Consider the following 24225-nt stretch of genomic DNA (forward strand, 5'->3'; position numbering starts at 1 on the left):
CCTTTTATTTTTTTATATTTTACACAGCCCTTCAGGTGAAATGGCAGAAGAAAAAAAACCCAGTTGACTCGTCGCCATTTTTCCCCCTCCTACAGACGTTCTTCTTAACATTTTGAACATAGGTATAAAAAATACACTGATTTACTGACTTGTAGCCTGACTATTGCCTTCCCACGCAATTACACTCGATTTTAATCTACTTACATGCTCCATTTCTCCAGTTGACTTGGATTTCTCCTGTTGAATTTCAACCGCGAGCCACTTGGCGAACATATAAAAAAAATTGCAAAGATGACATCGATTTCCTGCGCTGTTTTAAAATAACAATTTTAGTAATGGCGGCGGAGGAAGTGTACATGTTGGCCTTCAAGTAGTCTACATTAACACCTGAGAGAAGTGTTTGGCTCCACGCTTCTCTCTTTGCAGTGGCGAATGGTCATTGACAATGCAGGCAACTTCCGGTTAGCTTCATAGCAGGACCGATGCTTTTACATTAATTTGGTAGAATTTAAAACTTAAAACAGTATGTCTTCAGAGCCTCCGTGAAGCATAGTGAAGAACAATGAGGCAGGTTTTTAAAAGGTTGGCTAACTTCTTGTTGTTCCAATGGACAAAATGACACAAATGGATAAATTTTTTCATAGACATTTAGAATCAAGGCTTTTTTTAATGTGTAAAATACAAAAGCAATTAATAGATTTACAAAAAAAAAATTAGCTGTATTATGACACTCAAAGAAAACAAAAATACTGAATTCTGTGGGCATTATTAAAGTTTGATTAATATATATGTATATATATAATATAAAAACTTTACCATAATGTTCCATGGAGAGACTTCTCCTCCACTTGTCTACAAAACCATCAGATGTACAACTTTGAATTAAACATGCAAATCCAGAATAGTCACAATCCCACCATCTAAAATAAATGTACAAAAGATTTTTTCAGACACATGCAACTAAAGAAATAATTATGCCAGACGTACATCTCCTTTTCTTTCACAGTAAAACCTAAGGAAGCAGCTGAGGCAGAAAACCCCAACAAAAAACATTTAAAGACAATACATACAGCAACAGTAGGTGTTTTATAAAGCCACACCCTCTAGTACAGCTCAATGACTTCAATAGAGTATGCCCCCACATCTCTCTTCATCTTCATCTTAGTGAGCTCCTGGAGGCTGCCCTCAATCTTCCCGAGCTCAGAAAACAGTCTTACCTAAAAGACCAAAAAAAAAAAAAAAAAAAACGATGTGCAATGTGTTCCAATAAACTCCCCAGAAACAATCGGCTGGTTATTGTAGCAAAAAATGGATGCTTACCTGAGATCTAACAAAAGACTGAAGGTTCAACAGCAAGCCTTTGGCCACTGGAGACATTACCAACACAGTGAAATGGGCATCCAACAACATGCATACCCAATCCATGACCTGCATTCAACAGGAAAGTAAAAAGGACAACAACAAAAAAAGAAAAGAAAAGCTATGACATCTGATTTGCTTACACCTTTATTTTGGTTTGCAATGCACAGACAGCAAAATAATTGATGGATATCAGGTGCAAACTTTCAGTCTGCTCAAGAGTATCTTAAATACCTGATTCAAACTGGGTGATCTGTAGCCGTGCGTTTGTGAGGAACCATCTGTGGAGTATCGCAGGTAAAGAAACTCCAGGTACCGGAGGAAAAGCTGATTGGAAAAAAAAAACAGAAACAAACAGCTGATTTAGGACACAGATTTAGTCGCAATTTACAGGGGGTTCTTAAAATATTAGAATGTCATTGAAAAAAGCCATTTTTAGTAACTGAATTTAGTTTTTTCCCTTAAAAACAAAAATACAAGTGAAAGAAAATATCTTTAAAAAATGGTTGTTATTTCAATCATTCCTTCTGCAAGTTGACCTGAATTCAAAGTTGAAATGAATAGAAACTGTAAATCACGCTCGTCAAGATGGACCTGTATCTTGGAGATTGAAAAGTGACAAGACGTTACTCACAACAACTTGATCAGAGGAAAAGTCTTTTAGATGTGGGAGAAGCAGAGCTTCACTGTACGCCGTCTGCAGGACCTCGTTTCTGCACCGCTTGAGTTAAGATCCAGTTCTTTATACGACATGTTAGTATAAGCAAAAATAATCACTAAAGCATAAAACAAAGTGGAGAAAAAAATCAATCAAGTGACAATCAGCTGTAAGGATACATCAGAGCAGCTTTGTGTTTTCCCACTGGACACGTCTGTTGTGGCAGCGCTTTGTTTATTTCTTTTGCTTTGGCCTTGGGGTTGTCGCCGGTACCTGCGCGGTCATCCTCGCAGAAAGCAGGGCTGAATCCGTTCTGCAGGCCGGTCTGAGCACGCTCGTTTGAGGTCAGCATTTCCATGAAAGAGACGCTGTCGGGCTCCAGGCTCAACTTCTCCGCGTCGGCGTCTGATAAACTGGAGGAAAACACCCTTGGTTTCTACACGACTTACAGTACAGAGTCTGGCTATGGCTAATTATCCCTAATATTAGGTAAACTGGATGAAACGGGCTTGATTCAACCAAAACGTGGAGACTCTTTTTTTTTATTTTTCGACACCGTCTCTTCCGATAAAAATATCGAATTGTGCAATTTGATTTCCTCACTGAAAAGAGATCCACTCTACCTGATGAATGTCTTGAGGCAGGCGCAGGTCACGGCTTCTGGGATGTCATGGAAGAACAGTAAGCAGAGCTGGCAGAGAAAATAATCCCTCTTCTCAAGGGCCAGAGGCAGGAGGTCAGGACAGACACTGTTGAGAGAGAAGGCAGCGTTTCAGTTTGTTCCTGATGGGAAGTACTTGGATGTATTTGAAAGAGAAAAGCACAAATCTCACATACAATTACAGCTGCGACCAACAAATATTTTAGATATTGATTAATTGATTATTCTGACGATTAATCGGATAAAAAAGTGGGCAAACATCTGCGGATGTTTCATTTAACCACTTAAACCTTTTTTATGCAATAGAAGAAACACAATAAAAGATGAAAGGGAATAATTGAATTCCTCTATTAAATATGAAAATAAACTTTGTGTTGCCTAAAATGCAAAAACATATGAAGCCTTTAGCGAATTTGAACCAAGTGAAGCTAAAACTAAAATTATGCGACTTGAGGAGTTTTGGGTGACATATTTAACATCAAAGGTGTTTTCATCTTAAAAGCAAAATGTATTTATATTTTGCACAGTTTTATCTAATTGCTGGTCTGAATTTGTTGACTTTTCAGCAAATGGCCTTTATTTGAGCGCGGACACCAGTTAACAATCAATCGATTTCTAAATTAGTTGACAGGTATTTCAATAATCGATTCTTCACGATTAATCGTTTCAATTTAACTTCATTTTACTTTGACAATCCCCTCATATTACAATGAGTGATCACGAGCCCTGAACAATACAGAATATCTCAAAGAGACAGCATTCAGTCACAGATAAAATTTCCAAACAAAAGTATCATAATCAACAGATTCAAAAAGAAAGACGAAAAAAATACAAATCAATACAAACTCAACAGACTGAGTTTCGTACACACTCAGTTCTGTTTCTTAACTGACCTGTGGGAGAGGCACCGGGTGGGCACAAGTTGTGTCAGAGCTCTGGAAGAGTAAAACTTTGGATCAGCCAGGCTCCGGGACACGAGTGCCAACGCCAGCTGTCCCAACGTAGGCTGCGGGTCATTGGGGTCCTGCCTCGACAGCAGTGCCTGGACCTCTTTTTCCACCACTTCTACTGGTGCCGTCTGCATTTGGCAATGGATACAATCGGAGAAACTTTGAATAATAATGTTTAACTGAGTTAAGTGCAAGAATTTCAATTGGAAAAGAGAGAAGTGTTACCTTAATTAGGTCTTGGACTTGATCAATTGTTAAACTGAGGCTTGACTGCGTCTTACGAGAGGTTCGCTGCGTGATGAAAAGCAGAGAAATTGAGTTGAGGCGGCGTTACTGTCATATGTATACAACATCGACAACAAAACTTTAAAAAAAATTGCAAAATTGAACGCCAAACATTTAGAATTAGTCCAGACTTATAAACAGCTCAACTGTAATAAAAAGATTGACAAAGATTGACTCATCAGTGAGTAAAAAAAGCAACAACTTACTATCTTTACAATACATTTATTTAAGGGGAAAAAACACTTTATAATTTTAAAGATAAAACAGAAGGTCATTTACAAATGTATGACAATCAAAAGAAATCCGTCAATCAATCAAATTTTATTTGTATAGCACATTTCAGCAGCAAGGCATTTCAAAGTGCTTTACATCATAAACACAAAAAATCTATAAAATAAACCCCCTGAATTCAACTGAATTAGTCTAATCATTTTTCTAGCTAAAAACTAATGTTAAAGATGATTATTAAATAGAATTTTTGCTGTAGTAATAAGAAGTTGAGGATTTAAAGATATCTCAAAATCCCTTACTTATCCTGGAAGAAATTCTTCTTATTTTTTTTATTGTAATGTACGGTGGCTTAGAAGACTCATCAAAAAGTTCAAAGTCAACATCAAAAAGCCACAACAAAAGTTATGTTAAAGTTGGTAGCACAATTTCCAGTTTGGCATAACTTTTATTGTAGCATTTTCTTGACCCTTCTGGGCCACGGTAGGAAAGAATTAACTAATGGATGGCTGTTTTGATGATCCTCTCTGGCTATTAATGTTAGAACAGCTTGCCATAGGGGCACGCATCGACATAGTTCCACACAGTTGGCGACATTTGCAAGCATTTAACTACAAAGGAAACTATATCTTGAAACTTACCGTCTTCCTGGCCTCCACTGTTTTAGGAGGAGCAGCTTCTTCTCCATGTAAGATGGTATTCCAGGGCGGTACCACAGCTGAAGTCTTAGTCTCTGTGATAGTTGGAGGAAAACACTGCGGTAAGTGAATGAAAATATTTCATTATCATTATGATTATGATCATTATTATTACTATTATTATTATTATTAATGGTGTGTACACACAAAAGGACAGAACTTTATTTTTGCGCAGAGGCAAATCTACAGGAAGCGCTGCTTTCTGTCTCACCCTCGGTCTTGACCTGCTTTAGTTTCCCCAGAGCCGAGGCCAGGGAGGATCTGGGACAGGCAAACGGTATGACAGAGAGGGCTTTGCCATGGGGAATAAACAGCTTGCTTGAAAAATTCCAAAGCTGCACGAGGAGAAAAATAAATACATAAATAAAAAGAATAATCAACATATCAACTTGATGTCCAAAAACAGAAAGTACGCATAAACAGCAGGTCTGGGGTTGTAAACTGCTGTGTAGTTGTGAGAAGGGACAGTGAGTCCCCTCACAGTGGAGAGCAGACACAATGATCTACCAAAGACATACAGTCCTCCATCAGCACCCAGCAGCTGGAAGGACAGGGAACCTTGGCAATAAACAAACAAACAGCAAACAAAAAAACAGTCTGTTAGTATTTTTGAAAACAGCACCCAGGCGCCTACCTGTCCGTAGAGTTTACCCGCCATCTCTTTCGCAGCCTGAAGAGTCTGAAAATTCGTGTTCCAGATGCAGAGAAAATCTGAAAGTTCAGAGACGGCAAATTCAGGAACCGGACATGAGAGAGCAGCTGCATAATCAATTCCATGCTCCGGTTCTGAAAACAGGATCCGTTTCCAGGTCAAATAATTTCAGACAAGCATTTAGTCACGTATGGTACAGTTCGAGGAGAGCCGCTGAAAAAAACAACACTGGAATCATGTACAAGGCAGTTTTTAAGATCAACTACATTCTTTATCTTTTTCTTCTTTTCCATTCTATTCTATTTTTCCATTTTATTCCCATCATTGTAATCTTTTTTCTGGGAAGTGCAGTTGCAGGTTGCATGGTTGAAAAGGTTCTGCATTTCAAACTGAGATGTTTCCAGCACACTATTCTTGAGTTAAAGTCCTAATGGTATTGCAATGACTGGAGCCTTTTCCAGATGTAGGGTCAAATGTCAGTCTTAATTCTAGACTAACTTGATTTACAAAGAAATGATAAACCTCACTGGCATCGCTATTAAAACGGTAATATTCACAATATTATGCTACCAGCCAAATTAAAATTAATTAGATCATATCAATTCCATGATTCTGTAAAATTTCAGGGAATAGTTATTCCCTGATAATCTCATCCTGACCAATGCTTAACTGTAAACGCCAAAAATTATCAATGACTATGGAAATTTTACCTGCCAATACTCCCAGCCCCTCAGTTAACCTCTTATATTTTCATCATACACATTTCCTTCCTTTTCTGATGTTTTTATTTTCTATTACTGCTCTAGTTTTCAGACAAGGAATGAATAAGCTCTTCCTTTTGCGATATCTCTAAAAATGGACAAAATTCAACAATAAAAAAAATAAAATAAATAAAAATATGTTAACATTTTCAAAAGGCAATATTGTCGTGATTTTACCAGGAATTTGAAAGCTTTCCTTGCCTTTTCCAGGCCCAGCAGAAGGGTGTGGGACCCCGACCACAGCTATGTGGGCGTCGTCCAGGAAGATGGCCGACGCCGCTTCCAGCAGCTCCTCCCCCACAGGGAGACTCAGCAGCTGATCACGAGGCAGCGGAACAACCTGAGCTCCATCATCAGTCGCCGAGCCCCGAACAGACACCAAACTCTGGTACACGTGGCCGTTAGGATCTGAAAGCAAGGAAAATATGGAAGCAGAACAAGTTGTCTTAATGGTTAGCATTAGCATCTGCTAATTCTTTTATGGTTTTGGCGGTTCAGCATTAGCTTCTACAAAAAAATTGTATATGTTTAGCATTAGCTTACGCAAATTATTTTATTTGTTTAGTAGTGGAAAGTGAGATCATGCTAATTTCTTTAGCTGTTTAGTGTTAGCATAGCTAGGATTCTTGTTTAGCAAACTAGTGGTTAGTGAACTTAACTTTCTGTGTCCGACACTGTCAATAACAACAGCCAATTTTAGTGCAAACATCTATTCTCTATTGCGACCATGGTGGCCATCTTCCAAAATGTCCGACAGAATGATTTCTGTGGTTCAAAATATGTTGGCCATGATTTGACACCAAACATATTCACCTAATTGGCCAACTTTAGTGCAACCACGGTGTCCATCGAGAAAAAAAAATCTAAACATTATCAGTAAACATCATGTCTCTGAGTTTAGTTATGTATAATCTGACACAAAAAGTATTCATTTGTAATGAGTAATTGAGCAAAAATTTATTTCTCGCCATTTTGAATTTTTCAGTGGATAAAGTTTTTTTTTTCCAAAACAAATAAACAAGTAAACCTTGTCAATTCTATGACAGGTTGTTGTATCCGCATGTGAAAGATTTTGCTGAAATATTCAGTTATCTGCTGCCTTACATTGTTGATATTCTTGTTTAACAAATGACACTCATTTGGCTGCATTTCAATCTCATTTCCAAAAGTAGATGAAAAAACTAAACAGTGACATCAAAACGTGTCAAAATAAAAACAACAGCATATTCAGTTGGGTCTCCAAACTTTCTTAACATGACTGCCCAGTACCCGATGTTGAGGGCGATGTATGTCAACAGTTTAATCGAGGAGCTAATGTGTGCTGTCAAACAAGCGGCTCGTTATAGGACATGAAGACTTACAGAGATAAAGCAGGCAGATGTTTTTATCCCTGTAGGAGGCCCAGAAGCTGAGCGGGGAGAGGCCAGGCTCCTCTGGCTCCAGCCGGTACTTCTGGACAGAGTTGGGCTTCAGCCTCTGCAGGTAGAGGAAATGATCTCCTTTCTGTGGACAAACATGGAAAATCCTACAATGAAAAACAATAAACATCAAAAAGTATTCACATCCCTTGAGACTATCTATTTTTGTCAAATTACAAGCGTTTTTATCAGGATTTTGCGTGTTTGTTTTTGCGAGGCATTGCATAGGAGTGCAATGTGAATGTTCACAGAGAAGTCGGGGAGGAGGGAAATCGCTGTGCAGGACGACAGTCCTTAAACAATCTTTACCAGTTCAGTTGTGAAGATGATCAGCTGTTGTGTTTCTGTCACTATGTTGGTGCTCCACCTACCAACAGAAAGAGAGATTGCTTTTAGAAAGGCAAAATTTAATAGGTAGATGTGCCTGTTTTCTGTTTTTGCTTGTTAGCTTTTTTCTCGATCTGATCCAGATGATCTGCATTGTTAAAAAATTAAAATGATAATTAAAAAAATCATGCTAATTTTGAATTTAAACCCTGAAAATGTAAAATAAATAAATAAATAAATAAAATTATAATAAAAATAAAACACAGGACAGACTGAAAGATTTGCAAAGCAGCTGTTTCATGAATAAAAAGTGCTTTTTAAAGCAGTCTCTTCTTTTTGTGCAACAAGTGTGACGACGACAGGAGTTCTGGACCTGATGGCTTCGTCCTGAACCAGGACTTCCTCTACGGGCTGCTGGGGAGCAGAAAGCAGGGAGTCCAAAAGTCTCACAGCTCCTCTCTGAAACAAGACGGCAGGCTCGGCTCCGTGCGCGCAGTGCACCGACTGGACATCTGCTGACACCTGAGAGAAGTCGGTAAAGAACAGTGGCAGAGGTTAGGATGTGTTTAGATTTGTCCACACTAAATACACATAAACACTTTCTGACACGGTAACTCTATGAACAAAATCGTTTTGTGGTCAGGAAAATGGAAAATAATGTCACATTTTAGCAGAAGTATTGCACTTCATTTGGATGTCATTTTCTTACAATAGAGAAAATGGTTTCCCTTAGTAGCCCTTGCAAACACGCCATTATTGTAGAGTCTACAGCTAAACATATTGTGACAAACTGTCACATAAGACATGCAAAGTTTTAAGTTGATATTTTTTGTGGTTTTGCATGGTCTGATTTTGGAGTGCATATTGATACTAAAGTCTTTTTGTGTTTAGGTTGTTCTTTCTTTATTATATAATTACTCCAAACTGACTAGAAATGGCTTTACATCTCCTGTGAAAGCAGCGATGGCATGCATTAATTTGACAGTAAATGTCAACTTCCCGGGTGTAAACAAAACGACACACTGGTCAAATCGAGTGTTTCCAATCCTGAAAAACTCTTAAAACAAACACTCCCCTTATAATTCGTACGATCATGGTTTTGAAAAGAGTGAAGAGCAGAAAGTCACACTTACTGTTGCTTTGAATGTCTTGTCTAAAATGATGTCGTCTTCTTTCCAGATTCTTATCACCTGAAAACCAAAAGAAAATAGAAGAAAAAAAATTCTAATCCTGATTGGCTATGGTTGTGTGACGCATCGCTGAAGCAGCAAAAGTTGGCACTTGACAAAAACAGTGAACTGTGTTACCTTGTTGTCCGAGACGGCCACATACTCGTTGGTCTGCTTGTTGAAGACGGCTGCACAGGTCAGAACTTGACCCTGTTTCACTGCCCAGCTGCCCAACGGCTTCTGGTCCGACACCTGCAGCAACATGCGTGACCAGCACAGAAAGAAAACACCCACAATCACGCGCTTTGACTTTGCCAAATGCAGCACAATCTGAAAGATTATGGTCGACTTTAAAGCACAACTGCAGCTGTGTTATTCACAGGATAAACGAGCTTTCATGTTGAGAGCGGCTAACATTAGCCAACATCCATCTCCTTGTCATTAGTGAGACTTTCTAAGAACCTGATGTTAGAGGGGGTTAGCTTGTTTTCACGTTAGCATCCCCGTGTAAAAGCGGTAGCGATCGAACCACCCTGGAGGTAAACGGTCCTGGTTCTGTTATTGAAAGCACAACGGGATGCTAACACGAGTCGGCACCGATCAGCTGGCGCCCAGGCTCCTGCAAAGTCTAAACTTCACCTTGTACAGAGTCACAGATCTGCTGGAGTCAGTGACGATGACATGGTCGCTGTCCCGCTCCTCCTCGATGCCCTTAATTTCAGAGCTTCGCCGATTTACAGCTGGAACAAGTCCGCACAACGTGTACCCCTCACACAGCGCTGCCATGCTGGACCACAAGAGAGTGGAGCTCGCGGAATCTCGCGAGAGCACACGAAGGGTCAAGGGGCAAACTGGCATTGCTGCATTCCAGTCGCCTGGGAAGTGAGAACTCAGATAGACGGTAATGAAGATAAAAATCTTTATGGTTGCCTATGTAAACCGGAGAAGTCGGAATGTCAACATGGCGACGCCCGTAAACGTTGTTTTGTAATAGTTTTTACAATCATAATTTAATCTTTGCTTTCCACGAGTAAATTTTCCGACTTCCGAGGGAGTTCCATCTTATCTTCCCTACCAGGAAGTCGGAATTTCCCAGCTCCCCGTGTAACTGGAACGCAGCATTTTGAACCACAAGAGGGGAATGGGGGAAAAAGGGGGGGAGGTGGGGGGGTCTCCTTTATCTTAGGAAAAGCTTAGCGCAGTGTCAACAATGTCACCAGTGAAAGTATAGTTCATCTTGACTGACATAGCGAAAGCAAGTGATGATGTTATAAGAAAATGAGAGGCTGCTTGATATGCATATTTAATTCTTATAAATGTATCAAAGCGAATGAGACGATATGTACATTAAATGATAAAATATTCCAGTTTTTTTAATAAATCTTTTTTTGTCTGTGCCACCATAAAAAAAACTATGTCCCCATCCCTTGGCTCCCCAGCCTGGTAAATTTTGTCTCACACTGTGTATGAGATTGCAGATCATATTTTTTTATTAAGCAATAAAGAATTTATTGGATATTTTTATGCCCTCAGACCGTACCACATTTCAGCTGTGACAGTTACAACAGAAATCTCAAAGGCATGTGGCCAGAATGTCACCTTGCTGACGCACCACTCAAATTAAATGAAGTTCTGCATATTACATTTGAAGTGATATGACATAAATTAAAAATAATAATAATAAAAAACAAAACAATGAAGTCTCAAACAGATTTAAATCATCTTCTTTACTTCGAAAGGCAGTGAAAATTTATGACCGCCTCCGGATAGAAAATATCTGCCACTTCAGCACTGGTCGATTTCTGATGGAAGTGAATTTGGCTTCATGGTATACACCAGCCCACTGGGTTCTGAAACAGCACACATAACAAATGTAATTACACTTTAAATAGAGAAGTAGATATTGATTTAGGTTTTCACTTTAACATTAGGTCCTGCAGAGTGTTGTCATAATAACATGCTATAAATTCAGACTGATTCTTCACATCGCTGCAGAAATAAGATGCTGGGTTTTATAGATTAATACTAACAGTAGCGTCCTATTTAATATCTGCTAAACCTCTGACTGTGATGATGAGAAAGCTTCAGTAACCCCAATTTTTTGGGGGGTTTTTTTGGAATAAAATGGCTCGTACCTTCAAAGCAGTCAGGGATGTTCAGTGTTCCATCGATGCACTGGGTCGGCACGGCATAACCACATTTCATGGCTTCGTTCATGCAGTACACAGAGACGATGTCTAGGTGTAAGACACGGTTCGGCTGGAAGTTTTCGATCCAGATTTTCTTCCCGTTGTGCAAAATTCTTGCTCTTTGTATGTTAACAGAACACGGAGCTGGAGGAAAAAAGTAAAAAATAAAGTAAAGATTAGTAAAAGTAAAGATTGATCATCTTTGTGTTATCAATTGATCAAAAATAATTAAAATGCTAAGCCAAGTTTGAAATAAAATTGCTAAAGTTTGTGATTGCAGTAAAGATGCAAACTCAAAGAAAACCTGATTAGACTCTGAAGAAGAAAACAGCGATTTTTATTCTGCACATTTGTATTTTAATGTTTTATATTTTCTGATTTCCTGCAGAGTTACCTTTGCAAGATGGCTTTTCAGACCACCTTCCATTCTCCTGGCAGACCACCTCCATATTTCCTTCCAGCACATACAGACTCTCGCAGCCATACTTGACTTTTTCCCTGTAGAAAAACTCCCTCTTCTCATTGTTGGACATGTAGCCTCTTTCAATGCTCTCTGGCGGAGGGCAGGTCACCACTGGGAAAAAACACGTTCAATTACTCTTATAAATGTAAATAAAATTTCATAAACTTTGAATGCAATCGGGTTGTACTAAAATCAACCAAGCTGAGCCACATTTTACCACCTTCTCCTACCTTGACACTCTGGTGTCTTGGTCCAGGTACCGCTGGCGGTGCACTCTGCAACCGGGTTGCCGAAAAGTACGTACGGGGGATTGCAGATATACATCGCCGTGAGGCCATAATTGACCGTGTTTCCTTTGATCATTTTGTTGTAAATGACCATTCCATACGGTGGGACTGGAGCGAGACCACAGCGTACAGCTACCAAGACAAAAACAACGACAAAACCCCATCAATTTCACATTCTTTACATCTTTTGAATAAAACATTTTAAAAAATTTTATATGAACATGCAGTCAAAATCTATGTAAAAAAAAAAAAAAAAAAGAAAAGAAAAGGTGGGTCACATTTGGCCTTGTGGGAGCATTAGTATTAGTGTCCTTGTAGCAAATTTGCTGGGTAATTTGCACAGCCATTTTGAAAATATCACAGGGGGGCTTTTTTGTTGCGAGATACTTATTCACCTTGCTCTCAGCTGTATTTGTTTGCTGGAATGAGATAAAAGTCTCAAATGAAATACCTTCGACATGCTGTACCTTGTCTCTTCCTATAACTACAGTCCTAAAGGTTACATTAATGTCTGTTGTGTGACTGAAAGACAGGGGAACAATAGTGCATTTGCTTTGGTAAAACATCTTTGCAGAACATTTACAAATTTGGTTCACATATTCCAAAATCGTACTCTGTTTTTGAGATACTGTATGCTGATTATTTCACAAAACTAACCTCTTAATTTTTTATATTTTTTTTAGATTAACCTTTTCAGTGTTCAAAAAATTTTATTTCCGGACTTGTTCCAAATCTTCAGTCATACGCAAAATTCTTCTGATTTAAAGCTATAAAACAGACATATGTTGCTTTTTGTCATTTAGAAACATCTTAAAAAAGACCTACAGTGCAGTTTTACTGTAGTTTATTTTCTGCATTCAAATCCTCAACACACCCCTAAATGCATTAGATGAAGTGAAATGACATTAAATAATTACATACGTATGCACTCTGGTGCAGGGGAACTCCATGTCCCGTTGGATTGGCACACTGCTGAACTCTCTCCAGTCATCATGTACCTGTTCAATGAGATATTTAATAAACTGGGTAAAAGTATTTAAAAAAAACTTAAAAAAAGAAATAACAAAGCTTTTTTATGTACAATTTATGATATATAATATAGGCACACACAACATAAAACATGTTTTTCTTTTTGTTCACCCTTCATGGCAGGTGTAGTTGATGGTACTCTGGTACACTGTGTCCTCATAAAACAGTTTACCATTAGTGATTAGTTCAGGATATGGACATTGTTTTGCTGCAGGAGAAAAGATGAAAGGAGGTTATGTTCGACTTAGCGGTCAGTTATTATTGATGCAAACAGCTAAATGTAAGTTTACTTGTGTGAGGCATAAAATTACGCAATTCACAATACAGTTGCAAGTAGTGACTTATAATCCTGTTTGTGTAGTGAACCCATTCTAATATTTAAACCTTCCCACTTTTTGTCACTTTACAAGCACAGACTGCTGTGATTTTACTGGGATTTTATGTGCACTAAAACAACACGAATATTTAAGTGGTTCAGATCAAAGCATGCTGATTTCTTAGAGTGGTCTAGTCAAAGTCCAGACCTAAATCTTATTGATAATCTGTGGCAAGACGTGGTGAAATGATGACGAAATCTGTCTTAAATTGAGTTATTCTTTAAAAGAAAAAAAAAAGGTAAAATTGTTAGATAAATCTTGGTCCAAAACACTGAAACTCTGGGTTTCAGTGAAGGAGTTTTTAAATGCTTCTTCATAGCACTATAAGTAAATATTTAATATTTTCCTCGACATTTGCAAACTTGCAGTTCCTAATATGCATATTTCCAAGTGAAAACTCTTGAGTATACTAACACTATGGAATATTTCATCTGTTTACTTCAAAATGTCTGTGAATTTTATTTCACTGGCAATTACAAGAATTATTACAAGACATTTCTGCCATAACTAATAGAAAGTTAATAAGACACGCACGTATGCACTTTAGCTTGGTGCTTGTCCACGCGCCGCTGATGGTGCAAACAATCTTGCGTGGGCCCAACACAGGAGTATATCCCTCTTTACAGGAGAGGGCCAACTCCTCACCGGGACTGGAGAACCTCTGGATCCCAGACATCTCAATGTTCCCGCTCAGCTCAGGTCGGGAGCAAACTGGAATTAGTCGATTATTTCAATGAAAGTTGCATATCGGCCTAAATCTAGTAAGCTTAGGTGAGAAACAACCTAGCATGTTGACATTTTCCAACTATATCAGTGGAGATTAACAGATGTCCAAAATTCTTTATATACAAAGCAATATTAAATGTTATGTCACACTTTTTGCCCCCTCAAATTACTATTGACAGAACAAAACAACTGTTTGACCACAAAATGTTTTCATGGCTGTCGATCAACACAAGCGATGAAATGTTTCGACAAAGATCCATAACAAAAGTTGAAATCCTTGAAAACAAACTTTTCATTCTAGGATGTGTGAAATGAAAAGAAGTCATACCATTCTGGGATGTCACTGTCGTCACAAGCAGACCAGAGCACAGCAGAAACAAGCGCTCCATCTTCTGAAGAGGTGGACGGACAATCTCCTTCTCGCCTGCAGCCTGCCTGGGGCTTCGGACTCTTTGCCCCACTTTCAGCTGTTTGTGTTTCTCTCAAGGTAAACAGACAGAGCAGCGTGAAGCAACTCCTTCAATAAGAGTTTGGAATCCTTTCAAATGTTTCCAGGAAGTCACAGAGATAAAAAAAAAAAAAGCTCAGATGTTGAAATTCCAACACAAAAACTTACGCAACCCCTCCGCCCCTGTCTTTGTGGCCTTTTTTTCCCCCCTTCCTTTTAAAAACTTTTTTATGTCAGACTGATGTTAAATTGTGAATTGAATTTAAAGTCAAAAGCTCTGACCATCCCGTTTCATGCGAAAGAATTCAATTCCAGTCAAATGTTTTTGCTGTCATGCCACAGAGATTATCCTGCTGATTCCAGGAGTTCATCCCCGACACACTCACTCGGCGCCATCTTTAAAGGCCACAGCATAGACATGAATACATAGATGAATATGGCAGGCAGTTTCACCTGAAATCTGATTTTGTCTGACTCTCAGTAGTGACGTTCTAGGTATCTAAAAATGCATTTTCACTTGACAAAGCTATCTGGAGTGGTAATTTAAGATATATTCAATTGCATGTAAACACCTTTGTTCTGCCATTAAGCTGTCCAGAGAGTTGCCTGCAGAAAGTTTGGCAATGTGTGATATATAGTGAACTGCTTCAGAAATCTGCATATAATTTTCAGTTTATTCACTCCTGAAAAACACAAGCAACTTATAAAAGGTTTTGAAAAGTTATTTATATGATTAGCATAATAATTACATTTGCTCTTTCTTATTATTTATGTCAATTTGTTTTTATACAAGTGATACTATTATTAAAATCACTTTTATTAAAATCTTCATAATCACAGTTTGTTTCTATGTTTAATAGAATTCAGTATCAGGTAAGCCAGAGCATTTCTTCGTCTTTCCTGTTAATGACAGTCCTGTCTGGAATAGTTGTGCTAATTCGTCCATGGGCCACACCATTTATTTTGTCCATTTCAGGGTGGGAAAGTCTATCATTATTCTTTGAAAACTGTAATAGCTGGCGTCGCCAGAGCTCCCGCAGTCGCCTGGAGTCCGGAGCGTCGCTGCGCTGCCAGGGCCGTTCGAGGCTGCTTGCAGCTTTCATTTTGGTATGAATTTATCATGGTGCATGCTAATGAAAAACATAAATGAACTGGATTATTTGGAAACAAGCCTGTATGTGTGCATTGAACTGAAATGTACTTTACAACCACTTTGCATTAGATGTTCACAGCTTCCATTTCTTTCAACATTTGATGAATGCACATTTTCTTGGTTTGTTTTAGTCATCTTGCATTTATTTATTTATTGCCAGTCTAACTGAACAGAAAACAAAAGCAGGGAATATTAGGAAGGCGGTCATGTCTTCCCCAGTTCGTGGCGCCGTAAGTTGCTCATGCAGGGCTTGGGGGTCTCGTTGGGTTTGCGGCGGGTGGTGCCACGCACGATCTGATCTCTGACGGAAGGTTCTTAGACCTTAGGTTGTACTCGATTTTGCCCGGTTCTATAAGTCAAAGAGAAGAAACGCAAGACAAACACAGAAGCATTCTGCTGTTATCAAGGGGATGAAACATCTCTAGGACATTCGAAGAAGCTGTTTCCACTGGTTCCATTGCCAGTCGACTGGAGCAGTTTTAAGTAGTGCTTATCCAGCTGGGATTGACTCACGTTCGTAGCAGTCTGGGATGGGGAGGTTTCCGTCGTTACAGGTGCTGGTCACGGGGTAGCCACACTTTTCAGCTTTGTCCTTGCAATAGAAGGCAACATGCTCGCCATGGAGCACTCTGTTTGGCCTCAGGTCTTCAATCCAGATCTTCCTGGCGTTGTAGAAGATGCGCCCTCTTTTGATTCCAACTTCGCAGGGAGCTGGGTTAAAAACAAACAAAAAAGTTAAATATTTTCACCTGACAGAGAACACTCTCATTTTTATGAGATATATTAAAACAAAACAACAAAAAACAGCAGTGTTTTGCAGGTGAATGTTTTTTCCACAGACAAAAACATCCGAGACATTCTAGCATAGGAGTCTCTTTCGAGCAGAGTTTGATAAATATAGATTTGAGGCCTGAAGTGAGATCTAATTTTCTCATGACTCACCCCTGCAGACTGGCTTTGATGACCAGTTTCCAGTGTTTTGGCACTGGATCTCAGCCTCACCCTCCATGGTATAATGCTCGTTGCAGGAATACTTAACCTTCTCCTTGTACCCGTGTTGCCTCATCACGGCAAACGTGATGACGCCATTTGGTATGCTTGGAGGAATGGAGCAGCTCACATCTGTAACGACAATAACGAGGATGATTTCATTAGAAGGGTGGGATTTTGTATTTTCCAGGCTTATTGTGACATTTTATAGCACAATCAAGTGCAAGATTAAGCCAAGTTAAAAGAAATTTGAATTCAATGCCATGAAATTGGGCCTCTGTCTCTTTAAGAACTTTGTGAAGCTAGTAAATCTTGCATGCAATACCATATTCAGACATCCTAAGCCTGGATTTACCTCGACAAACCGGAGGTTCGGTCGCGGTGCCATCAGCCATGCAGGAGCCTCTCTCGTGACTCGGTGCTTTGGGTGGGTTGCACTCGTACGTCCAGCCTTGTCCATAAATTGTAGACGTTCCTGTAACGGGCTTGTCGTGGACAATCCTTCCCTCTCTTGGTGGCTTGGGCAGAGGACAGTTCACGCCTGCGGGATCACAATCAGAACTTGATATGGGGACATCCATGTCACGAGTGAAAAACATTGAAATAAGTTCTGAAAATTTGAAATCTGTTTGGCCTTTTGTTGCCGTGGTGTTCCTCAGGGCTCAGTCATTGGGGCTGCTCTTTTCTCTCTTGACAAATTTTGAAATATATTCATATTGGCATCAATTATCAAGCAGGGGATTCGCAAATGTACAGACCCTTTGCAATGAGTCGAAGAAAATCGGTAGATAGAGTGGCCTATCACAAGAAAACAAATAGTTCTAGTCCAAGTCTTTGAAAACGTCTTCTGTCTTTAGAATCATTGACTCCAGTATAACTTTCACACCTTTGTAAATATCCTTCAAACTGTTAAATGGGGATTTAAAAAAAATAAAAGTATTAGTTGATTAATTTCTCAGTAGTCAAGTTTGTGTAACACATTTCTGCCACAGGGCAGTTAAAAGTCCTTTAAACCATAAAAACATGATACAGGATTCAATTATTCGACGAGCAATAAACGCTACATTTTGTCAAACGTCAACGTCAAAATCATCATCAAAAATGTTGCTCAGTTTTCCACTTACTTGGAATCAAAGTCACCTCTAACAAGGCCGGGGTTTTTAGCCTCGATTTAAAGGAACTCAGTTTTTCAGCAGTCATGCAGTTTTCTGAAAGTTGGTCCTGGATTTGTGGTCGATTTAAAAACTGACCCCTGCTCCTCCGTTACACTCGATCTCATTTTATAGGAACGTGTGAAGCCGCTTTGTTCAATCTGGGCCTTTTTCAAACAAGGTCGGCAGGGTCCGGTTAACCTGTTTTACCTTTGCAGAGAGGAGGTGGGTGACTCCAGGTGCCATCGTGCAAGCACCTGCTTTCATTAGCCCCCAACATCACGTACCTGAATAATGACAAACACGCATTTCTGTAACAATCTGCAATCACAACGTAGGAGGATTTATATATATTTTGTGTTCTTACCCGTCATCGCATGAGAAGTTGAGCACGCTCTTAAAAGGAGCCTCTGTCCTGCCTTTGGCAAATGGCTGCAAAGGCCTGGGTATCTGGCACATCTTGGCTGCAGAAAAGAAAACCACCACCTCTATTAGATGTCTTCATGACTTAACAAAAACTCATCCTGCAAGATCATCATCAAGTTTTAGGAATCCCATCATGATTGCTTTTGTGGTTTGTTACACAAGACAGCGTTTGGACTTCACCAATTCGCTTCCCGCTCGCTGTTTTGAAGCTCTGTCTGATGCCAGCCATGGGATTTAAAAAACCCCAAAACAAACAAACAAACAAACCAGGAGCCGCGCGGCCTCGACTCACGGGAACACGCCAGGTTCGCCGGCGTCCATTCCCCTGTCGCCGTGCAGGTTATCCTGGGAGGCGTCGCCGTTGAAGGCGAGTAGCCCCGCTCGCACGAGAGGCTCACGTCTTCTCCGATCTCAAACACGCGCTTCAGGGAGGAAACGTCGACGCCATCGGAGACGCGAGGCCGGCCACAAACTGGCGGGAGAAAGAGGGAGGAGAGTGACGCCGAGCAGGTGAAGTTTCAACTTGAGCTCGAGTTGCACGTTTGCAAACGTGCCTTTTGCGGGCGTTACGGTCGTAAGTGCGGCTGCCAGGCTGAGAAGCAGCAAAGTGGGAGCCATCTTCTCTGGAGGTGAGATCCGCTCTGCGTTCCCCCGCCAGCCGCTGGATGGGAACCTTTTTGGGTTCTGGCTGCAGAGATGGCCTCCTCCAATCAGATGCAACCCTCCCACCGCTATTGATCAGGCACAAAGTTCACATGCCTAATCAGATACGTGCATGCAGACGTGTTTGACTAAAGCAGATACATAATCACGATCTGGCAGAGGAGCAAGCAGACAGATGAAATCATGTGAAATTGTCCCCGTGTCGCTCTGTGTGTGTCGTTTCTAAATATTTGTGAAACGAGGGAGAGGACTCTCCATGTCAGTCAACTTAGTGGTAATCCGAGTCAATAAACGAAACACAAACTGAGTTTATTGGTGCAGCACATTGAAGAAAAAATAAAATAAAATAAATAAATAAAGCTTAGAAAAAAGCTATACAAAAACGTTTTCAATTAAGGTTAAAACTCAGTTAACAGTATGGTACAAAGATAATTTTTCTGGTGTCATGAAACTCCCTCCAGGGGTTGTGCATAAATTACTGATCGACTTATCAATCTGTTAGACAATGCACTTCTTCTCTTGCTTCTGCTTTTGTTCATTTGGGAAATGCAAATTTCACCTTGTTGGCAAAAAGGAGAAAGAGAGACAGAAAAAAAACCCTAAACGTACTTATATTTATTTCAAAATTCCCAAACTATTTGGAGAAGCGTTACTAAACTTGGGTTATGTAGGCCTATACCAAGATGCAAATTTAACCAGTGAAACAAAAACAAAAGAAAATTGGGTGTGGCCGATAAGAAACGCCTCTAGGGGCGCTTTGCTTGAGGGGGCGCCCAATCGAAATTCTTCCTGGTCAGCATTTTCTGTACCTTAACAGCTATTTGTGTGAATGATGCGATGTATTACGGAAGCGCCTTATTTTAACATATTTGTATCACCTTTTGAAAGATTTTCCCATATAATCTCCAATCAGAAACATTAGTTGAATTTTTTTGTTGTTGTTTTGTTGCAAAGCTCCAGGTTTAAGGGAAACAGACATCCAGGCTCGCTCTTCACAGTCGAAGCCTGAACCATGAAGTGCACTTCAGTAAAGTGCGATGGATCTGTTTACTTTCCAGTCAAAGCTCACGGTTCCCTTCCTTTCATTTGGCCTCAGCTCAAAACGCTGCTGTAACTTGACTGACATGTAGTTGTGGTAGAACTGCACGATGCTCAGGGCTTCAGCATATTCCCATAAAAAAACTAAACTAAAGAAGCAGTGAGAAATATTCCAAACACTTTTTCACACGAAGATATAAATAAATAAATAAATAAATAAATAAATAAATAAATAAATAAATAAATAAATAAATAAAAGAGGAAGAGGTGGGTTCTGTTTTCTGTTTTGGTGGGGAAAAGCAAAAGGCGTTCTTATCCACAGGACAGATGGAAGAAGCCGGCGCGCTCACTTCGACGTTTTTCTTATTGACGTCACGCGTGTCAGGGCGTGCAACGCCGCGTTTTCCCCGCACGGTGACGCCTCCAGCCTCGGTTCGTCCAGCCGGACCCAGGGCCTCCTCCCTCCCACGGCGGATCCTGTTGCGTGACATCAGCCCGAGCGAGAAAAGGAGGAAGAGCAGCGGGGAAGAGTCAAGTCACGCAGAAGCGCACAAGTCCACGAGCGGAAATTGGTTTTTCAAAATAAACCGAAAACGTCTATTAGAGAAAAAAACCCCAAACAAACAAACTAAAGAAAACAAAACAGAAAGTTTGTGAAAATTGAGAGAGGGCCAGAAAACAGCTGAAGTTGCTCAGTTCACATGCAAATAGGTGGGTTTTCACCTATTTAGATGTTTATTTAGATTAGAGCTCAAAGGTTGCTCTGTTGTGCTTTTCATGTTTTGTATTTCAGAGGATTTATTTATTTATTTTATCAAAGCAGGAAGATTAAAAGCTGCAGAGATGAAGGCTAACACACAAACCTGGACCTCAAAGGTGTTTAAATATGGATTCATTGAAACCCACCGTGCTGCATTAGACTTTAACATCTGATTAAATAATGCATTTTTACAGGATCAAATTTATCAGTTGAACCATCCGAGTTCCTCCCTTAATGAGGTTCCAGCAAAAATTCACGCACAAATAACTAAGAAATTATTTCTTATTAAGCACATATTTTTTCATTTTCTTAAGGAAGTTGAGCAAATTAAATGAACAATAATTTTATACATTGCAAATGATAGCTATATATCTCCATCAATTATAGGAGGAACAAAAGAAATAAGGACATGACAAACAACATGGTCGACTATAATAAAAACACCAGTTGCAATGCATACGTAAGAAATTTAATGAGCAAAAGTAATTAAAAAACAGATGAATGAGGTACAGAAAAATAACAACCCAGGTTGTTACAACCAGGGTTGTTAAACAGATACAAGCAAAATTTTTCTTTTTACGGTGACATGTGTGTTACTCTGAGAGACTTTTTGTTGGTAGAGTCTCATAAAAAGTAAGATGAAAGTATTTAGTCTATCAACATTGACATGTTCCTTCGACTCTAAAGCAATAAAACAAATCGTATTCATGGAATCACATGATCGACAATTTGTGACTAGAGTCAAACACTCAGCAAGCGATAGGTAAATGTTACCGTTTAGTTCAGTTAAGAATAGTTATTGCACTGTCAATAAATGACTTCTAATAGACGTTTTTAGTTACCAGAGGAAAACGGTAAGGCCTCCATGAGCTCACAGGTTCAAAATGATGAATAAAGAGGATGGATGCTCTCTGCTAAAATAAAATTTCTTGCCGTCTTTCAGCAAACAGTCGAGGCCGAGTTGTTTTTTGGTTTCACCACCATGCACCTGCTGTTATACATGCCATAGAAAGCATTCTTAAAAGATTGCCTGTTAGTTTGCAGCTCATGTGACCAGCCGAGGAGGTGAACAGCTAAAACTTCGGTTAAGATGGTGTTTCAACTTCAGTTGAGTTAAAACTCTAGTCAAGAGTGTTAAGTTTTAACATTTTAACTCAACACCCTCTGCCCAACTACAGGTTGTTAAGTAGTTTATTAGTTGTCATTAGGTCTTCTTATAAGATAAAGTCTAACAGTTCTTAAAGATACAGTGTTTTCAGCAAAGTTGAGCTGACTGTTCAGGAATGACACCAGGGATTTCAAATTTGCCACAGTTTCAACAGTGGCAAGTAAAACTGCAATCACTTTCAGGTCTTGTTTATCGCATTTAATTAGCTCTACTTCCTTAAGAAAATGAAAAGGTATGTTCTTTTGTGAGGGAATGTATATTTTGTGGTTCCAGTAATGCCAGAATTAATAATAAATAAAGACTTTGTGGTATTCTGATTTAGTGATGTAATTAGATTCGTTGTGTTACCACCCCCGCGCCACTAGAGGCAGTAGCAGAGCCGAAAACTACAGAATTTGTTCAAAACTGTGAGCTGCGCTGAAGTAAATAAGAGAGAGAGAAGTTCAAATCCATACTGAGAGTGAAAAACCTTCCTAAAGGCGAAGATATATCACAGCTTTCAAAAGAAAATAAAAATGGGAGGCCTCGGACAATACAGGAAATAGCGCCACCTAAACTTCCGGAGTGCAACGGTCCCATTTCCAAACAAAGTGGTCCGTCCCAGGCCCTTTCTGGTTTGCTGCAGATGTACTTGGAAAAAATGTGTGTAGTACTATTTGCCACGCATGGGGGCGCCACATTATGGTAAAAAAATCTTTCTATTAACATTTTCTGTATTTACAGTTGTCAGTGTAAAATGATGTGATGCATAACAGACACAGCCCTATAGTGTTGGCAGGAAATGTAAAAGGGTTACATTTATCCAAATCTTGTTGGAACCGGTTGGAGCTGCCAATAATTTTAGGGAAACCGATTTGTTTCTTGTAACTTTAAAGAAAATAAAGTGCCTTTGATTTGAAAGGACTCGGAGGAAGCAGGAAGTCTCACTGCTGCCGCCTTGACTGACCCGCGCTGTCAGTGTCAGCGGAGCAGCGAGAGGCAGGGAAATCCCTCAGACCCAGTAGGTCCAGTGTCTCCAGTCAGGCTCGGCACTGACAGGCGCAGACCGCTCAGTTCGCACCGAGGAACGAGCCCCGACACAGCAGGGAGCTTTTGCATTGATTTGTGTTTTATATATAGGCTATATACTTATATATACATAGAGAAAGAGAGAGAGAGAAACAGAGAGGAGGGACGCGATGGCAGATGCAAGTTTTAACGAGTCGTCCACCGCGGACGTAGCGAACAGGTTTGCTCGGAAAGGTGCTCTGAGGCAAAAGAACGTCCACGAAGTGAAGGACCACAAATTCATCGCCAGGTTCTTCAAGCAGCCGACTTTCTGCAGCCACTGCACAGACTTCATCTGGTAAGCCCCTGTTGCTCCGTCTCCCACCTCCATCCCGCCTGTTGCGCGAATATCGAATAACTTGAGTCGAGTCCTTCTCGACTTCTCGCTCGGTGTGATGCAACTTCTGGCGGGTCGCGACACCTTTCCAAACCCGCAAAAAAAAAAAAAAAAAAAAAAAAAAAAAAAAAAAAAAAAAAAAAACACTTTCCAACGTGCTGGGGAATTGCTTGGGATCTATTTCTTCATTTATTTGTTTTTCGCCCTACTATTGAATGGGAGGAGTTGTTGCTCTCTCTCTCCCTCTCTCCACCTCTACGGGAGTCGTGCAACAAACATGACTTCACGAAAGCTTCCTTTGCATTAGACTTCACTCCCCTCCTTATCTCCATTCCTGAACAAACGACCTCAACGCAGCTCCTGTGATTTTGACCTCGGTCAAGCATTTAGGACGACGAACATGCAGCCACACCATGCGTGCATTGCACACAGTGCAACCACTGACGCCGCTGATATTGAATGGAGATTTTTTTTTTTTTTTTCCCTTTTTCCCCTTTTGAACTTGTAGAATCAGGCCCACGTGTAAAGCTCCATGTGTTCATGTTGCACATTCCTGCCTTTTTAGTGGAACACTTGAACTAGACAAATCACTTTGGGTTCTCAGTTAAGAACTTAAAAAAGAAAAGTATGTCGCTGAAGGCACGCCCACGTTTAAAGTACTATGCTCTTTAAGGTGTGTGTGTGTGCGCGTGTGTGTGATCTCATGCCTTTAATGCAGTGAGTGTGTCGTTGGCAGGCATACATGTGCCACTCCTTTTGAGTTCATCATGCTGGCGATATGATTCAAAATGTGAAATCAAACAACTC

At 39.9% G+C, this 24225-nt stretch overlaps 4 protein-coding genes across 8 annotated transcripts in view; 1 reads left to right on the forward strand and 3 right to left on the reverse strand.

Moving 5' to 3' along the window:
- Positions 1-1003: 1003 nt before the first annotated feature.
- Positions 1004-9961, reverse strand: nol11 (nucleolar protein 11). 2 transcript variants are annotated; one of them, XM_055041547.1, is made up of 18 exons: positions 9806-9961; positions 9305-9418; positions 9131-9187; positions 8371-8519; positions 7980-8037; positions 7614-7755; positions 6454-6660; positions 5474-5550; positions 5051-5174; positions 4783-4874; positions 3854-3919; positions 3572-3756; positions 2641-2766; positions 2197-2430; positions 1994-2072; positions 1594-1686; positions 1321-1428; positions 1004-1217 (listed from the first exon to the last, which is right to left on the reverse strand). In XM_055041547.1, the coding sequence occupies exons 1-18, from the start codon at positions 9950-9952 to the stop codon at positions 1104-1106; spliced, it is 2172 nt and encodes a 723-aa protein (XP_054897522.1). In that variant the 5' UTR covers positions 9953-9961; the 3' UTR covers positions 1004-1103. The 2 variants fall into 2 exon arrangements, with proteins under 2 accessions (XP_054897522.1, XP_054897521.1); XM_055041546.1 differs by having other exon boundaries at positions 6430-6660.
- Positions 9962-10874: 913 nt separating this feature from the next.
- On the reverse strand, positions 10875-14712 carry LOC129367241 (beta-2-glycoprotein 1-like). Its single transcript, XM_055041553.1, has 8 exons — positions 14566-14712; positions 14046-14222; positions 13246-13342; positions 13027-13103; positions 12049-12237; positions 11750-11929; positions 11302-11499; positions 10875-11016 (listed from the first exon to the last, which is right to left on the reverse strand). The coding sequence occupies exons 1-8, from the start codon at positions 14624-14626 to the stop codon at positions 10952-10954; spliced, it is 1044 nt and encodes a 347-aa protein (XP_054897528.1). The 5' UTR covers positions 14627-14712; the 3' UTR covers positions 10875-10951.
- Positions 14713-15959: 1247 nt separating this feature from the next.
- LOC129367240 (beta-2-glycoprotein 1-like) lies at positions 15960-19092 on the reverse strand. Its single transcript, XM_055041552.1, has 8 exons — positions 18960-19092; positions 18698-18877; positions 18347-18443; positions 18190-18266; positions 17184-17369; positions 16781-16960; positions 16352-16549; positions 15960-16187 (listed from the first exon to the last, which is right to left on the reverse strand). Exons 1-8 carry the CDS (start codon positions 19021-19023, stop codon positions 16078-16080), a joined length of 1092 nt encoding a protein of 363 aa, XP_054897527.1. The 5' UTR covers positions 19024-19092; the 3' UTR covers positions 15960-16077.
- A 3905-nt stretch (positions 19093-22997) lies between these two features.
- Positions 22998-24225, forward strand: part of prkcaa (protein kinase C, alpha, a) — a 126868-nt gene continuing 125640 nt past the window's right edge. For all 4 annotated transcript variants that reach the window (XM_055041548.1, XM_055041549.1, XM_055041550.1 and 1 more), the window contains exon 1: positions 22998-23379. In XM_055041548.1, the coding sequence (XP_054897523.1) occupies positions 23213-23379 (167 nt within the window). In that variant the 5' untranslated portion in view covers positions 22998-23212. The remainder of the gene's footprint in view (positions 23380-24225) is intronic.

The sequence above is a fragment of the Poeciliopsis prolifica genome, unplaced genomic scaffold (genome assembly GCF_027474105.1).
Source record: "Poeciliopsis prolifica strain line A6 unplaced genomic scaffold, Auburn_PproV2 SCAFFOLD016, whole genome shotgun sequence".
Classification (NCBI taxonomy): Eukaryota; Metazoa; Chordata; class Actinopteri; order Cyprinodontiformes; family Poeciliidae; genus Poeciliopsis; species Poeciliopsis prolifica.

Bases quoted from the DNA above. Each gene is read 5' to 3' on its own strand.
- LOC129367240 (XM_055041552.1), bottom strand. From the start codon at position 19,023: ATGGCTCCCACTTTGCTGCTTCTCAGCCTGGCAGCCGCACTTACGACC. The intron at 17,370-18,189 runs GTAAAACAGGTT...GTGATCCCGCAG, and splicing joins CCCACCTCCTCTCTGCAAAG to GCGTGAACTGTCCTCTGCCC. The intron at 16,961-17,183 runs GTAAATCCAGGC...TTGTCGTTACAG, and splicing joins CGAACCTCCGGTTTGTCGAG to ATGTGAGCTGCTCCATTCCT.
- LOC129367241 (XM_055041553.1), bottom strand. From the start codon at position 14,626: ATGGAGCGCTTGTTTCTGCTGTGCTCTGGTCTGCTTGTGACGACAGTG. The intron at 13,343-14,045 runs GTGCGTGTCTTA...TTTCTCCTGCAG, and splicing joins CACCAAGCTAAAGTGCATAC to CAAAACAATGTCCATATCCT. The intron at 11,500-11,749 runs GTAACTCTGCAG...TTTTTCCTCCAG, and splicing joins TGAAAAGCCATCTTGCAAAG to CTCCGTGTTCTGTTAACATA.
- nol11 (XM_055041546.1), bottom strand. From the start codon at position 9,952: ATGGCAGCGCTGTGTGAGGGGTACACGTTGTGCGGACTTGTTCCAGCT. The intron at 8,038-8,370 runs GTCCAGAACTCC...TTCTGTTGGTAG, and splicing joins GTTCAGGACGAAGCCATCAG to GTGGAGCACCAACATAGTGA. The intron at 5,175-5,473 runs GTAGGCGCCTGG...CTCCTCGTGCAG, and splicing joins CGGGTAAACTCTACGGACAG to CTTTGGAATTTTTCAAGCAA.